The sequence below is a fragment of the Cibotium barometz genome, unplaced genomic scaffold (genome assembly GCF_041138505.1).
Source record: "Cibotium barometz isolate CiBa-2024 unplaced genomic scaffold, ASM4113850v1 ctg453, whole genome shotgun sequence".
NCBI classification, from domain to species: Eukaryota; Viridiplantae; Streptophyta; class Polypodiopsida; order Cyatheales; family Cibotiaceae; genus Cibotium; species Cibotium barometz.
The window spans coordinates 983,773-1,000,546 of NW_028229442.1; the positions used below are offsets into that span (position 1 = coordinate 983,773).

General features: G+C 46.2%; 2 protein-coding genes across 2 annotated transcripts in view; both read right to left on the minus strand.

Moving 5' to 3' along the window:
- Nucleotides 1–3,679: 3,679 nt before the first annotated feature.
- LOC147602585 (uncharacterized) overlaps nucleotides 3,680–16,774 on the minus strand; it is a 76,962-nt gene continuing 63,867 nt past the window's right edge. The window contains exons 5-8 of the mRNA XM_086797850.1: nucleotides 4,980–5,108; nucleotides 4,679–4,894; nucleotides 4,478–4,601; nucleotides 3,680–4,296 (exon numbers count right to left, since the gene is read on the minus strand). Of these exons, the coding sequence (XP_086653976.1) occupies nucleotides 4,067–4,296; nucleotides 4,478–4,601; nucleotides 4,679–4,894; nucleotides 4,980–5,108 (699 nt within the window). The 3' untranslated portion in view covers nucleotides 3,680–4,066. The remainder of the gene's footprint in view (nucleotides 4,297–4,477; nucleotides 4,602–4,678; nucleotides 4,895–4,979; nucleotides 5,109–16,774) is intronic.
- The window catches only part of LOC147602586 (uncharacterized), a 30,822-nt gene continuing 20,762 nt past the window's right edge, over nucleotides 6,715–16,774 (minus strand). The window contains exons 3-4 of the mRNA XM_086797849.1: nucleotides 9,025–9,429; nucleotides 6,715–7,250 (exon numbers count right to left, since the gene is read on the minus strand). Of these exons, the coding sequence (XP_086653975.1) occupies nucleotides 6,910–7,250; nucleotides 9,025–9,429 (746 nt within the window). The 3' untranslated portion in view covers nucleotides 6,715–6,909. The remainder of the gene's footprint in view (nucleotides 7,251–9,024; nucleotides 9,430–16,774) is intronic.

A 16,774-nucleotide genomic window follows, 5' to 3' on the forward strand; every position in this document is an offset into this window, starting at 1 on the left:
CCACTTCTTCTTGGGATTGGAGATCTGGCAAACCCAGAGGGGGTTTTTCGTCTCTCAGCAGCAGTATGTTCATGAGTTGCTTGAGGCCTTTGGGATGGAGAACTGCAAGCCTATAACTTCGCCGATGGACCCGAACACAAAGTTACCCGTTACAGATCCTTGTGAGCTAGTTGATGCCTCGCAGTACAGGAAGTTGGTTGGTTCATTGATCTGGTTGCTGAACACCAGATTGGACTTGAGCTTCTCCGTGGGGCTATTGAGCTCTTTTATGCAGACGCCATTGAAGTCTCATTGGGACGCAGGATTGCGGATCTTGCGGTATCTGCAGAGTACGAAGGATCTGGGACTCTTTTACACAGGAGGGAATGGAGTCAAGCTCCAAGGTTGGAGTGACTCAGATTGAAGAGGAGATCCAGACAAGAGGAGATCTACTTCAGGATACAGTTTTACCCTCGGCTCAGGAGCAGTTTCTTGGAGCAGCAAGAGGCAGCCAACTATTGCCCTTTCTTCGACAGAGGCAGAGTATCGGGCTGCTTGTGAGGTTGTATGGCTGCGGAGGCTGCTAGGCGAGATTGGGTTTCCACAGAGGGATCCCACAGTCATCCAGTGCGATAACCAAAGTTGTATAGCTATTGCTCGGAACCCGGTTTTCCATGCCCAGACCAAGCATATAGAGATACAGTATCACTTTGTACGTGAGAAGATCTTGGCTGGTGACATCTTGCTACTTTATTGTTCGACGGAGGACAATGCGGCGGACCTCTTCACGAAGTCTCTACCTCAGGCTACGCTCAGGCGGCACTCCAGCTCCCTTGGGTTGGTTTCACAGCCAGGAGCTGAGAGGGGGTGTTAGAAGCCATCTCCTGTCTATTTTTATACACCAGGGCCTTTGTTGTGGGTGTGCCCGCCCTTATGAGGTGTTTTATCATTTTTCCACACTCCCCGTATTTTTTTCCCTATTTTTTCCCATTTTTCCTAGTGGTGGGAGGGCTACCAGAGGATGCCAGGAGCACCCCAGTGCTGGCCGACTCCATGTTGATCAGTCGTGGGCTACTGGGCTGCTGGCCGACTGGATTTCATCACTCGTGGACATTCATGTGCTGGCCGACTGCATTTATGCAGTCGTGGGCACTTTATCTGCTGGCCGACTGTCCTCTCTTGGATGTATATATAGCCCCTTTGCCCCCACCACTTTCTCATTCAGTTTTTCTCGGATCTTGTGTATAGAGAAGAGTTTACACACCTATCTCTCTGTGTTTCTTGTGCTGTTTATTTTCTGCAGTCTACTTGCTCTTGTCTACCCAAGTTTGGTTATCATTTCCGCTACATATTCTGACAACAATGTCCACAAGCAAGGGGGACAATTTGTTCTGTGGCTTCGGTCTATTATTTGACTTCGGAATATGGGGTCTAGTAACCTTCCCTCATCTAGAAACCTGCTAGAACCCATCCTGAGTCTCTAGGTTCCCATCTAACACTGGAGGCTGAGCTTTTGAAGGGGAAGACAAAGAGGGATTTTTACTTGGGCAATCTCTAATGAAAGGCCCCTGCTTATGACAATGGAAGCAAGCATTGGGAATTTTTTTGAAAACTACAGGTTGCTCAACACAGAAATCACCAAAGTTAATCACAAGACTCTCTAGGAGTTCCTTACTTAGGTCCGCTCCAACCAAAGCTTGTGGATGCCATTTCGGGTATAGGTCAGGAACAAGCCTCTGTCCCAGCAACTTGCCTACTGGTTCCACTATGAGCTTCAACAAGGGATGCAGGTGCAAGGTCAGGAAACTCTACCCACACTGGGCAGATGGAGGGCTTTGGACCATGAGGGGAGAAATCAAGGAACCATCGGAAAAGTGATAAAGGGACATTCTTGATCATCCACCAAGAATATTAAGTGCCATTCTTTCATCCCTAAACAAGAAGCAGAAGCTGCTGGTAGAAATTGAATATGCTCTACGATAGCCCCTTGAGAGATCCAGCTTCAGATTACCTCTGTAGGGGGTCTAGGACCACGACACATCCCAAGCAAGGCTCTTGTTTGGTAAACCTAACACCAATCCTTTACCAAATTACCTTTTGGAGTTCCACAATCCTCTTTGTCAACACCACGTCTGCCTCCGCCTTTGTCATTAGCAGGCTCATGAGGGAGCTTAATCCTGTCTGGCCTTTGTAAATGGCTGAGAGGCTATCCTCCCCTCGTCCAAGAAGAGCTGCTCTTCTTTGTTCGACACTCCTTGAAAAGAGAGTATTGATAGGCGACATCTATCTACGAAGGTACCTGTAGCTCAGGCTGAAGAGGCGGAATGAGTCTCCATGGCTCCCTAGGGGCATGGGGGTTTGTTTGTTGGAAAGTAGGTAGAAGAGGCGAGAACTGTGGGTTAGCTTGAGCTTCTGCAAGGAAGGCTTCCGTACATGTGTGGACAAGTAAGGTTGCACCAGAGATTTGGGGGGAATCTTCTCCGCTGGCTCGACGTGACGTGGAGAGTTGTATCCATTGCTAGATTGCGTGGCATGCCAGGGGAGAGCAATTTGGGAGGGGGGGCTCAAGTGGTTTGGCAGCCTACGTTTCAAAGGTGCCATGCCATAGCAAACTCAAAATTGTCATTTTGCGTTTTTTCTCGAGCTTTTAGCAACCTCGAGTTGTATCGGAGTCTGCTGGACACAATACTTGAATGTTACAAAAACTCCGTTGAATTCTTGTTGGCAAAAAAATATTCGTCAAATCTTCCTGTTTTGGATACACTGTGCTTCTATCTCGTGGGGTTCGCGTGTAGGATCAGATAGACTCTCTCTCTCTCTCCCTCTAAGAGAGAAGGCATAGGAACACTCGTCTCCTCTCCTTATACTTGCTCGATTCCAAAAGCAATCCGCACGTCTCTTCTCGCCCGCACTTGCCCCCCAAAAAAACCGCTCAACTCAACACACAAACTATCTTGTTGTAGAGACTCGCAGATGCCTAAAAAATTTGAAGCAAGAGGCACAATGTAGAGGGCGACGAAAGGGGAGCGGAGCGGCCAAACAAGGGAGGTGGAGGAGGGAGTACCATGGGTGGAGAAGTGGATCAAATAGATGAGGAAAGCGGTGAGCAACGAAGGAGACCAAGAGGAACGAGAAAGAGGACGTGATGTCGATGCGGAAGGGTGCTTGGAGAAGGGAGCATAAAGTTGCAATGAAAGTTTAAACCTTTTACTTATTGATTAAGCATAAATTTTTGAGTCAATAACAGAAAAAGCAAGTATAAGAGAAGGTTTCCTACGAAGACACAAATGAGAGAAATGTGTATAGAATTATCGAACAAACTAAAGATTTAAAATAGCAAAAGAAAACCAAGTGAAATTTCTCACCTCAGGCTTGACTTGTTCAATAAAATACATGAGACTCTGAGTCTGGAACCTGGAGGACACATGCAGAACAGAGGGAACTGAAATTGCTATGCCTAATTTAGAAAGCTTTTAATCAAAGAAGGAAACATAGCTGTAAGTTTATCTTTGGCAAACCTAATATCCACAACACTCATCAAATATACCCAGCCCATTTTCTTGCATAGAATCTCGCAGCAAATTAAGGACAAAGAATACCACTCACTACTGCTGTTTGCCATTTATTCACAAACTTATCATGTTATACTTATCATCCTTGTAAAGTGTTACCAAAGACCAATCAGGGTACCCACAGAACATCATAAACATTTTTGACGTGTTTGAAAGAACTGGAACTCAAAAGAATATCTTACACCAAGCCAAAAAAGTAGGCTTATGCACATGTCATATCCCCTATCTATGCCTCACCAAAAGATAACAAAGGTAACTTCTGATCGCACACAGCTAAGGTTTCCATAAAAAGGATATGACACATGGTTCCATTAACTATAAAAGTTTTATTCTGCTTAGATGCAGCCACAATGAATACCGTAGCCACACTAGTCTTTATTTGTGAAACTATCTGTCAAAGCTTTGGAGGATAGTTTAAAGATGGTAACAAAATTACCATGGTAAGGTAGTATAATTAGGAAAAAAAGCTACTAAAAAGCGTGCATTTTGAAAGAAACATCAAACACACTGGAGATCTACCCAAGATGGGCAGACTGTAGAGCTTTCTGTACCAGCTCTTTTTGCTCTTGGGCATGCAAGTTACCAAAACCAGTTGCTGTGGCAGCTGAAGGCGGCCTCCCAACATATTTCACATCTTCATATGTGCCTCGTTTCAAAGCCCTCATAGCAGTAGCAAGTCGGGGGGCGATATATGTGTACCCTCCCATGTTCATTGGCTCTTCTTGGCACCAAACTATTTCAGCATCTACGACGATAGCACACCAGCATTCAACAGTCGTACATTCAGTACATTCAGAGGCCAGAAACTTTTATTAAGAGAAGGTTAGAGAGAGAGAGAGAGAGAGGGGGGGGGGGGGGGGGGGGGGGGAGGGGGGGGATTTAATAAAGTATCACATCAAGCAGAAAAGGATCAGAGAAATTCTTACTAGGATAACGCCTCAGCTCCCTTTGTACAAGATCATAAGGAAATGGGCATAACTGTTCTACGCGGCAGAGGGCTACATCAGTGCCTTGAACCCTGTCCCTTTCCTCATTTAACTCATAGTAAACCTACAATAACGGGGTGTGTAAGTGTGAAATATACTGAAAATAGGCATGTAAACATAGAAGGTTGAAAACTGCTTAACCTTTCCACAGCAGAGAACAAGTCTCCGAATGCCTTCTTCTCGATCAGAATGAGAATTTTGATCTTTGATGAGACGTTTAAACCGAGTTCCTTGCTTGTCAAATCCAGGATGCCCTTGTACATCATCAAACTCAGAAAGATTTGATTTGCATAAGGGATGGCGAAGAAGATTCTTGGGTGACATGACAATCAAGGGTTTACGGAAGTCCCTGTGAATCTGTTTCCCCAAGCAAAGTTTGTTAGAAGATGTTGGCTTATTTCAATCCAGAAAGCCAAATCAAGGGGAAAAGTTTAGGGCTAACCTGACGACGAAGCACATGGAAATAATTGGCAGGAGTGGTTACATTTACAACTTGCCAATTACATTCCTGAACTTGGGTACGCAGAGATGGATCCATCTCTGGTATTACGAATGGGTTATCATTACTCATCTGCAAATATGCAAGCGAGTGATCAACATCACAAACAGGAACAAACGGTGCAAACACACAACCCAAAACTCACACTGCCAATGAATGAGAATTGCCATAAATGAGAATACCCATGAATAAGAATTCAGCAGATTTCGAATGGATAAGTAAATGAATTTTATTCTAGCTAGCTAATCAAGTAACTTAGCAAACAGCCATAGGCTAGAATGTACATGCTCAAAACCCTCCAAAGAGGAAAAGTAGGAACTGCAAGGGTGGTTCCCTCCATGGTTGGCCACTCTCGGAGAGAACCTACCTCATACAAAGGGGGGGGGGAGAGAGGGAGAGAGAGAGAGAGAGAGAGAGAACCATACAGGTGGCCTTTAATGCCAAGTGATCTCACTGTCCCAATCAAAGAGAGAAAGGGACCTTGGGTGCCATGTGCGCAGAAAAGCCTCTCGCTGTCTATGCATGCGATCCAAACCTCCCTTAAGCTTCCCCCTGACCGCAGAGGATACAGATGATGTTCATCCATATGGAACGGATGGACTCAGCATGAGGGGTGAGAGTGCCTTTGATGGCCTCGTTGCAATGGGCCCGCCATATATGCCATGCAGCAATGCTGCTGATGATCTCCCATCTTTGACTAGTCCCTGGAGACCAGGGCTTCAACGATCTGTTGGAAGTGGGTACAATATCAAGCCTGCACTAAGAGAGTTGGAGAGCATGTCCTGCTGCTGCCTCCTCGTAGGCGAGAGCAGGGTGGTCTTAGTCACCCAGGCTACTGCCCCCAAGCGACGGTGCGCGGAGTGGCCCATACTGTTGTCTAGAGGCAAAGGATCCTCTGCCAAACCTGTTGCACTCTGGGATAGTCCCAAAGGTAGTGCTGGTGTGACTCCGTGGGGGGTAGCTGCAATGCACACACTCTGCTGGCCGTTCTGGATGGCCAACCAAGTGCCGACAGCAGGGAGGCTGCGGTGGGCTAACTGCCAGAGAAAAATTGTGATCTTTCTTGGCCGAAAGCCCTCCCACAGGCGCTTCCAGCAATCTCCAATGAAGCAAGGAGAGATGCCCTTGGAAGACCAGTGAGTTGTCGCTGACACTGCCACTGCCACTGCTGAGGTACCATCGATCTCATGAATCTGGAGCCTCTGACCCAACCTCACCATGTAGAGGGGGTGGTCGAGCTCTCCAGGCTGAAGGGTCTTGAGAATGTATATTCTAACAGCATCAGACAAAAATATAGAGATAGATTTCTTTTCAACGTTTGGAATTCAATCTACTATGGTTAAGTGTAACAACTAGCCTACTAGGAGCAAAACTTGTGACAGAAGATTTTTCCAAATGGAATTCATCCAAGACCTTCTCCCTCATGTTCTTCACCACACATATATAATTATCTTTCATGACGTATCCATCCTCGATCACAAATGAAGAATGTGCTGTACTAGCAAGCACATCAGCCCACAGGTCCTCGTGTGAGGCAATAGAAATTGCAGTCACATAGGCTTTTGTGACAAGGCATCAGCAACCACATTCTTCTTCTCAAGAGTATGCAAAATCTGAAAATGAAATGTAGTGTAACTTCTTAAGGGTCTGGGGGCTTCGCAAAACACTTGACCATTAATGTAATTAAACACTCAAGCCATGGCCATGGTCTTAATTCATATGCCACTTAATCCACAAAACTGTAAAAGAGAGATGTGCACAACTGACACCGAATCGAGTACAAGATCTGAGGGCCCTACTCTCCCTACGGGAGATGCCGGATTATCCATATACAAATGCCATAACATAGCCCAGCACAAGGCAACAATAAAATTTAACTGGTACACAGGCTGTAGAAATGCCGAGACAACAATATAATCCATATACCTCCGTGTGGGTACTCATTCTTCCCCAAAAACCATGGGTCTTCATGCAATAGAGCTAGTACAGTACGTGCAACTCTCCATTCAGCCGGTACAGCAATAACATGGGCTGGTACAACAAGTACAAAATCTGAAACAGCACGAACAACCCTCCATTCAGCCGGTACAGCAAGTACATGGGTTGGTAAGACGGATATAACTCTCCATTCACGCGGTACAGCAAGTACATGGGTTGGTAAGACGGATATAACTCTCCATTCACGCGATACAACCTTCCATTCAGCTACATGGGCTGATACAGAAGATACAGGCCTCAATCAGTACATCACTTAATGCAACCGATATAGTACATAAATCAGCCGGTACACGTCAATACATCCATCAAGAGGCTATAGAAATAGAGAAACCTTATGTGGAGGGGAGCGAACAAGTGTAGAAACTCTCCATAAAGGGTTGTAGACAAGAATGCAAGAAACCATGGTCCATCACAGTAGAGGCTAGTCTACAGCAAGAGAGCCTCTGTAAACAAAGAGAGAGGGCTCCAATTTATAGATTTGGAGCTCCCATGAGTGAAAATAGAACGAGAAGGCTATGATGACAAGAGAAAAGTGACACGAGCTAAACTGACAAGTGTGAGGCCACTTGTCTCACTTTGAACCACTTTCTTCCCACACGCTTGTAGCCCATTTGTCATAGGTACTTTGGCAACCTTGGTATTTGCTCAATTCGAGGCGTAATGACACAAACGGAATTTCCATCAAAGTTGCCCAAAAATAGTAACCCTCCTAGATTTTAGGAGTCGGATTCTTTGATAATCCCCCATTCCCAAAGCTTATACTTTCCAAATACTTAGACGTCCTAGAGTCCACTATACCCCTTTCATACTGGGAAATGTCCAAACTAGTGACATCCTCCCCAACTTCTTAAAAGTTATCCACACAACTTTAAGCTTCAAGCCATATTTCCAAGATATAATCATGTTCCATCAAGTGGGTGAGACGAGATAGTCTCATAAATTGAAAGAATCCATGTCCCAAATAAATAGACGAGACTAAATAAGTCTCTAAAATACCAAAATCATGTCCCAAATAAATGGGCAAGCCAAAGCAGTCCCATAAGTCCACATATCATAACCACGTCGTCCCAAATAAACGGGCGAGACTAATGAGTATCCATAATGCAAATCATGTCTCTCTGTTCATGTTCCAAGAGTATATCCAAACAAATAATTGTTGGTGTTGTATCCACCAACTCGAAGGAGCAATCTCTCGTTCCCCAATCCCCAGCGTCGCATGCTACTCTCCACTGGCTTCCATGCTTACACATGCAAACACCAAGCCATGAAATGGAAGACAGATTGAACATGCATGCGGATGTAGAACGTCCGTAAGCACTTATCCAAAATGCATATTTGCTAAACATAAAACAAACAAGAATGGAAAAGTACTTGTCTTTTGTTTGTCAAGTTCATCATGAGTCTGGATGAGATTGCTATGGGCTTTGATAGAATAACCCAAATACAAACAATAAACTGATCCAAGCACAAAAGCGAAGTCCGTGCTTCCAGAGTAAGATTACACGAACTCATATATCCATAAGCCATACATTCTTTTGTTCATGCTCATGATGCATATCTGCTTTCACAAGTGGATAAGCTCGCAGTGTTTAACTACACTAATAGCCAGTGTTTATATCCCAAAAGGATCATCTTCACACAAAAGTGTGAAAGGACCAAAGCTTTGATACCAATGTAACACTTGACCATTAACGTAATTAAACACGTAAGCCATGGCCACAGCCTTAAATCATACGCCACTTAATCCACAAAACTGTAACAGAGAGAGATGCACAGCTGACACCGCATAGATGCCAGAATGTCCACCTTTGAGTATTTTATTACCCAAGGAGAAAATATCATGTACAAGCTTAAGGGCCTTACTCTCCGCATGGGAGATGCCGGATTATCCACAAAAAAGTGCCATAACACAGCCCAACACAAGGCAGCCATAAAATTTAGTTGGTACACATGCTGTAGAAATGCCGAGTCAACTATATAATCCGCATACCTCCGTGTGGGTACTGATTGTTCACCAAAAACCATGGGTCTTCGTGCAATAGAGCTGGTACAACAGATATAGCTCTCCACTCAGCCGGTATAGCAATAACATGGGCTGGTACAACAGGTACAAAATCTGAAACAGCAGGTACAATCCTCCAAACAGCCGATATAGCAAGTACATGGGCTGGTACAGCAGATACAATCCTCAAATCAGCCGGTACAATCCTCCATTCAGCTGGTATAGCAAGTACATGGGTTGGTACAACAGATACAGCCCTCAAATCAAATGGTGCATCACTTAATGCAATTGGTATAGTACATAAATCATAGGGGGACGGGAGCTTGGGACGTGGGGACGCCGTTCCGGGATGCGGTAGCAACGGGGATGGACGGACGTCCCCCTGGAGGCATCCTCACAAGGGACGGGGGGACGGGGACAACTACAAGCCAAGGACGCTGTGGGGGATAGCAGAGAGCCATTACGCTCTCCAACGGTTGGTTTTCTGGCCGTTTTTTTATCGTTTATCTGGCCGTTTGGGGACGTCGTATCCTCTTGCCTTGGCCCTTGGCCCTTGCCTCTTCTCTCGGGTCTTGCCAAGTTGTCTCTCTCTCTTTCCTATCTATATAAGAACAAGCACACACACACACACGCTTCCTCACACACACACCTTCAAGCCTTCAAGGAAGTTCAACTTTCAAGTCTCTTGAGTCTTTGGCACTTTGCTCATTGCTCAAGCTTCAAGCGGCAAGCCACACTCTAGTCTCTAGTATCTACTCTCTCTAGTCTCTCTCCCTCAAGCCTCTTCCAACTTCCAAGCCTCTCACACAAGGCTCAACTACTCTAGTCTCTAGAGTCTAGAGTCTACTCTCTACTATCTAGTATCTCTCCCTCTCTCAAGCCATCTTCAACCATGGCATCCTCCTCACATGCCAGGGCTTCCCCTAGAAGGACGACGGGATGGACATGGTGGGAGGAGGTTAACTACACCCCATCCGCTCGTGGAGGCGGTTCTCGGCCATGGGCATGCAAGCTTTGCCCATATCGGTGAACAGGTGGCGCCGACAAAGTGCGAGCCCACCTCTTGCATGAGAGTGGGCATGTGGTACAGTTTTGCACGAATGTCACGCCCGAAAAGAGACGGAACTTCTCGACAAGCTTGCCGTCTACGAGACGGTTGAAGTAGCAAGAAGGACACCACGAGTGGCCGTGGATCTCGTGACGATGGGGAGAGGAACTCAAGCCTCTATGGAGTCATGTGGTGGATCGGGATCATGCACGCTATCACCTTCACCATCGAGTCGGAATGTTGCTCCATCCATGACACCGGCACCCTCCATCTCCACCCTTGCGTAGCCCATGGCGACAATCTACACTAGGGGAGAATTGGAACCCCAAGTTGAAGGAGGAGGTGGATATGTTGGTGGCCCGCTTCTTCTTCCACGACCACATTGCCTTTCAAGCGGCTAGGTAAGTGCGATCAATCATTGCCAATTCATCATTCATGTTTTCATCATCCTAGTCCCCTTCTCATTAGTAAATTGCTTTCTTGAATAGGTTGGAATACTTCAAGGTCGTGGTTAAGAAGATTGGGGAGTATGGCTCAACCTATACGCCCCCCTCATCCGAGAGCTTGCGCACTACATTGCTCGAGAAGGAGAAGCGCATTGTAGAGCAAGCGGCCGACAACACCAAGCGGCAATGGGAGAAGCGCATTGTACAGCAAGCGACACCCGCAAGAGGAGTATTCATGGCGTGGTTGCATATTCCCGCGGAGAGTTATACTTCATCTCATCTCATGATGCATCCAGCACCGAGAAGAGCGCGGATGTGCTTGCGGCGCAGTGGGCTACCACCATCGAGCTCATTGGCCCCGAGCATGTAGTGGGCTTTGTTGCGGATAGGGAGCCTTCCAATAGGGCGGCGGGAGCTATCCTCCAAGGTATTAATGGCTATGTCACGATGTCCTTTTGTATGGCTCATTGCCTAACCAACCTCCTCAAGGACATAGAGACATTGCCATAGATCAGCCCGCTCATTGAGGAGGCCAACACCATGGTCTCCTTTGTCCTCAACCACCAAAGACTTCTGCATGAGTTCAACAAGAGATCCTCTCTCTCTCTCCTCAAATATTCCGACACTCAGTTTGCCTACAACTTCCTCATGTTGGGCTAGTTGAAGGATTGTAGCAGTGCTTTGAGGGGGCTTTCCTTAGCAACGAGTTTGTTGACATGCAAGAGTCTCGTACAAACACTCGCCAATAGTGTAGGTTACGGGCGGATGACGCCGCTTGGTAGGAGAGTGTGAAGACCACGGATGCTATGGTGAGGTCCATAGTCCATCTATTGAGGATTGTAGACGCTATGCAACCATGCATAGACAAGGTCTACGAGGCCATGGATCACATGATAGAGAAGTTGAAAGACTTCGTGCCACGAAGACAAATATGAGGAGATCCATGCCTTGTGTCTAGGAAGGTGGAACTCCTCCTACTCTCCATTGCATGCAGCAGCTTATGTGGTGGACCCAGAATTCCAAGGCGACAAGCAAGAGAGCGACCAGGAGGTGAGCGCTGAATGGAGGATCATCTTGGATTGTCTTGTGCCTGATGCATCGGTTAGGCGCAAGATTAGGGACCAGCTTTCCATGTACAAGTCATTTCATGGACCAGAGCTACAGCAGCTGGCCATCCGCGTACTTAGCCAAGCCGTCAGCTCCTCTTGCTTGGAGCAACTTTGGAGCACCTACAATCACATTGCCTCTAGGAAGAGGAACCGACTCGGGGTAGAGTGTGCCAATGACCTTGTCCTCGTCAGCGTAAACTTACGAATGCTTTGCAAGAGCGTGACCAAGAAGACAGAACCCTTCACCGAGTGGGCGATGAGTCAACAAGAGGATGAGGTGCAGCAACAGCATGCCAGTGAGGATAAGCTTGATGCTCCTTTGACACAAGCTATCCATAACCATGAGGCGAGCACCTCACGTGGATGATCATTCATGGATCATGATTCATGGGCCTTACTACTTAGCTCTAGCCTCTAGGCTTTAGCACTTTTTGTCATTTGAGTCCTTCCATGTATTGTCTCTCCTTAAGGCTTAGTCCTTACTCTTGAGTCATGACTCATTTTGTATCTACTTAATTATTAATACAATCAACCGTCAACGCCTTCACTCTTTGATCGGCGTATTTTGTTAATATGACTCAAAAGCTTACCATTTTAGGGTAAATTTGTGCTCATTTTGATGTACTTTCAAACTAGAATAAGTGTAGAGTAGAAAAACTTTTTAAAAAAAGTATTTTTTGAGTGTCGTTCCCTCCTCGTCCCCGTTACCGTCCCTTGTGACTATGACATAAATCAATCGGTACAACTCGATACAACCATCAAGAGGCTATAGAAATAGAGAAACCTGCTGTTGAGGGGAGTGAAGGAGTGTAGGAACTCTCCATACTGTTGAGGGGAGTGAAGGAGTGTAGGAACTCTCCATAAAGTGTTGTAGACAAGAATGTGAGCCACCATCATAGTAGAGGCTAGTTTGCAGCAAGAGAGTTTTTGTAAATGAAGAGCAAGGGCTCCAATTTATAGATTTGGGACTCCCATGAGTGAAAATGCAAACAGAAGGCTATGTGACAAGTGGAGAGTAACACAAAAGCTGAAGTGCTAAGTGTGAGGTCAGTTGTCTCACTTTGATTCACTTTCTTGCCACATGTCCCAATCTAAGAGATGGGTCCTTCCATAAACTTTATCTCTAAAAATATCCCAACTGGTAGCCCATTTGCCATAGGTACTTTGGCAACTCTTGGTATCTACTCTATTCCAGACGTAATGACGCGAACGGAATTTCCATTAGAGTTGTCCAAAATAGTAACCTCCTAGCTTTTAGGGGTCGGATCCTTTGTATTCCAGGCAAAGCTTATACTTTCCAAATATTTAGACATCCTAGAGTCCACTATACCCCTTTCATACTGGGAAATGCCCACGCTAGTGACACGTAGAAAGTGAGTTGGCTATCCTCATATGCTTCTCAAAAAGCTTGGTTTGGATGAGAAAGTATCTCAAGCTTTGGTGATCCCTCTTGATTGTAAATTCAACCCCTAACAATTAGTGTTTCCATATGGTTAGGACATGAATTACAACCAACAACTCTTCTCATAAATCCCAAGTGTTACCTCGGCATCATGCAATCTCTTGCTCTCATAAGCCACAACATGGCGCTCTTGATTCAAAATAGCCTCGATACAATTGCATCATGTATCACATTCGACACTAAATGGCCTGTGCAAGTCGGGAATCGCCAAGATGGTCCCCTGATAATGGCATCCTTAAGCCGTACAAAGGCATCACTTTCACCTTTTGTCCATCTCCTTCTTAATCAAGTCATGCAATGATGTAGCAATGGGTGCAAAGTGCTATATAAATCTCCTATAGTACGAGCATAGCCTAAGAAACCTTCGCACTTCATTCACAAACTTGAGTTCCAACCAATCTTTGATTGCTTGGATCTTGGTGGGATCCATGCGTACTCCATCTTTGGACACATTGTGTCCCAAATAATGGATCTCCATTAAGAACTCAACTCTTCTTGCCATTAACAAGGAGCCTATGATTCCGAAGCTCCACGAAAACTATGGCCGAGTGAACTTTATACTCTTCTTCATTCTTCAAAAAGACATGTCATCAAAGAAAACACCTCTAAGCTTCCTACGATTTCTGAAAATTCAATCCATCATGTGGTTGAAAGTAACCGGTGCATTTGTAAGACCAAATGACAACCAAGAATTCATACAATCCAAAAGTTGTGCGCAAAATTTGTCTTATGCACATCCTAGGACCACTCTCACTTGATGATAACCGCTTTTCAAATCTTTTTCAAATCTCTGTGGCTGAAAAATGTGGACCTATTCAATGTCATCAATCCTTGGTATGGGAAATTGATGCTTCATGGTACTAAACAACCTATATATGTGCTAGAAGCATCAAAATATTGTACTCTTTACTATTTCTCAATGCAAATATAATTTCTTGTATTTGCTCATTAGTTTTGGCACAATGTAGATGATTTGATTGGATATACCTTTGCATTTGATTGTCTTAAATTTCCCTTGATTTGGCATATAATTCTTGATATTGAGTTCTCTACTAATATTACTTGATCCTAGCCATCTTTGAATATAACTATAAAATTGAAAGAAGCCTCTTCTCTCTCTCTCTCTCTCTCTCTCTCTCTCTCTCTCTCATTGAGGAGGGGAGACCTCACGGGCATCGGATATACTGTTTATTTGTGAATTTCTGCAAAGCTTTTGATACCGTCCCACAGGCCAGACTGATGAGGAGACTGCAGGATATGGGAGTGCCAGCAGAGATGCTTTGGGGGATCATTACACTCTATGACTCAGTCATAGGCAGAGTACGGGCTCCAAGAGGTGACTCAGAGATCATACACAACACTATTAGGGTGAAGCAGGGCTGCCCCTTCTCTCCTACTCTATTTGGTCTATACATTGATGAGATCTCGGTTTACACAGATAGACAGGGAGGACCAGGAGCGCATTTGGCAAGAGTCCTGATACCGATCCTCTTGTATGTAGACGATATTGTTCTTATTTCTGATTCACTAGAAGGGCTGCAGAGGCATTTGGATGCATTACGGGCGTTTTGCGAGGACCGGGACCTCACTGTGAACCTTGGAAAGACCAAGGTCATGATCTTTAACACCTCCTCACAGTGGATAACTAGATCTGCAGTACAGTTTATACACAACGGAGAGCCTGTGGAGTATGCTACCTCATATGTATACCTTGGGATCACTTTTGTTGGACCTCAGTTCTCGATGCGGAAGGCGGCCGAAGCTAGATTGATGATGGAATATGTAGTCCTTGGCTCGCTAGAGAGGCAATGCTCACAAATACAGTTTCAGGAGCCAAGGACGAAGCTTTGGCTATTTGATACTCTAGTTATACCTGCACTATTGTATGGTGCCCCCATCTGGGGTCCTAGCTTATACCACAGGAGGAGACAGAGGGGAGAGCCGGCCAAGACAGATACAGAGGAGGTATATGATGGGTGGAAGCCGATGGAGAGGCCCCTAGTGGCGATAATCTCACGCATGATTAGGAGTAAGCCATCAGTGCCACATGAGATTGTGCGTGCAGAGATGGGGGCTACACCGATAGTGACAGAGGCTCTATTCCAGACAGTGACATACTGGCACACGCTGAGGCCCCGTCATTTGCTCTCAACCACATAGAGCGGAACACGGTTATCAGGAAGGGCATTGTCAGACTGGATACTCAGAGGACATGGAGTTCACCTAGTCGTCCATTGGGGACGAAGATGGCCTTCTATAGAGATCACCTCCTATGCCTGACAGAGGATGGGTTCATCATCCACCCACACTACATGGCCACACACCTATCCTTTGGGGTGAGATGCGCGATCGGCCAGATCCGCACCTCGTCCCACCAGCTGAGAGTGGAGACTGCAAGATATGGGCCTACGGGGGCTGCACTAGAGGACAGGATATGCTAGCTCTATCACACAAAGCCCGAGACAGAGAATCATTACATATGCCGATGCCCTGTATACTATGAGATTCGGGGGAGGTTCCACTGCCTCTTTCGAGCTAGGTTCCGACCACTTTCCACGATCATGGACTTCCCAGATCAGAGATGCCTAGGACTTTTTCTTCTAGAGCTCCGTAGACACAGGGAGCCCTTAGTGAGATCCAGATCAGCTGTACTTGCTCGAAGACCAGCACAGAGAGCTCTCACCGACTTCTTCCACACCAGCACTCCGAGGACCGATCCACCCATCATACCCAGACCACAGGCTAGTGCAGGAGCTCGGCCGAGAGGTGTGTCACTCGACAGAGCCAGTGAGTTATACAGAGGTCGACGCCCCAGACCCCATGGCCCTCGCCCACGGCCACGCCACCATAGGAGGATCCGGGCCATCATCTCCCATCATCGCAAGACCTTCTCACGCTAGCTCAGTTTTACCACCTTGAGCACCATGTGTCATGGCCCTGTGAAAATGGAACAGCACAAGTGTGGGCATGGTGGTTGCTGAGTCAAAATATTGAATGATTCACATGGGGGGTGCCCGGACAGAGTTAATGATGTGTGGACATCCCTAGGTGTGAAGGGGGCAACTAGAATATTAATATTTTAATGTTTTATGAATGGTTGCCCCTAGGCCTTAGTGGCCCCTAGGGAACTTTAATAACAATTAAAGTTGGGGACCTAGGATTAATATGGGGAGAGGGCAACTCCACTTTTGGGAGTGCATGCTTCTCTCTCTTCTCTCTCTCTCTTCTTTTTGGGAAAACGTGGAGCATACCTGCAAGAGGAAGCGTGGAAAGCAAGGGGGACTAATCGACTGCTGCAGAGAAGGCTTGTTGCTCATTACTGTGTGCTGGAACAGACCATACAGCGTCCGTACACATATGTACGACTGCAAGTACAACAGTACGACTGCAGGTGCAGGCAGCGCCGTTAGGAGTCTGTACTGTGGCTGTTGCAGGTGGCTGCTATTCCTGGTGTACAGGCCGTACAGTACTGTACGACTGCAGTACAGTGTACGGACAGATCTGGAGCAGTCGACGTTGGACTGTGCAGGTACAGTCGGGTACAGCTGGGAGTAGGCGCACCAGTTCACTCAAGCGACAGCAGAATGGCCGTACAGTTCTGTATGGACAGATTCTGACACGTGTGTGTAGGGGCAGTACGGACTGGTTCTGTGCAGCTTTTATGGTCTGAACA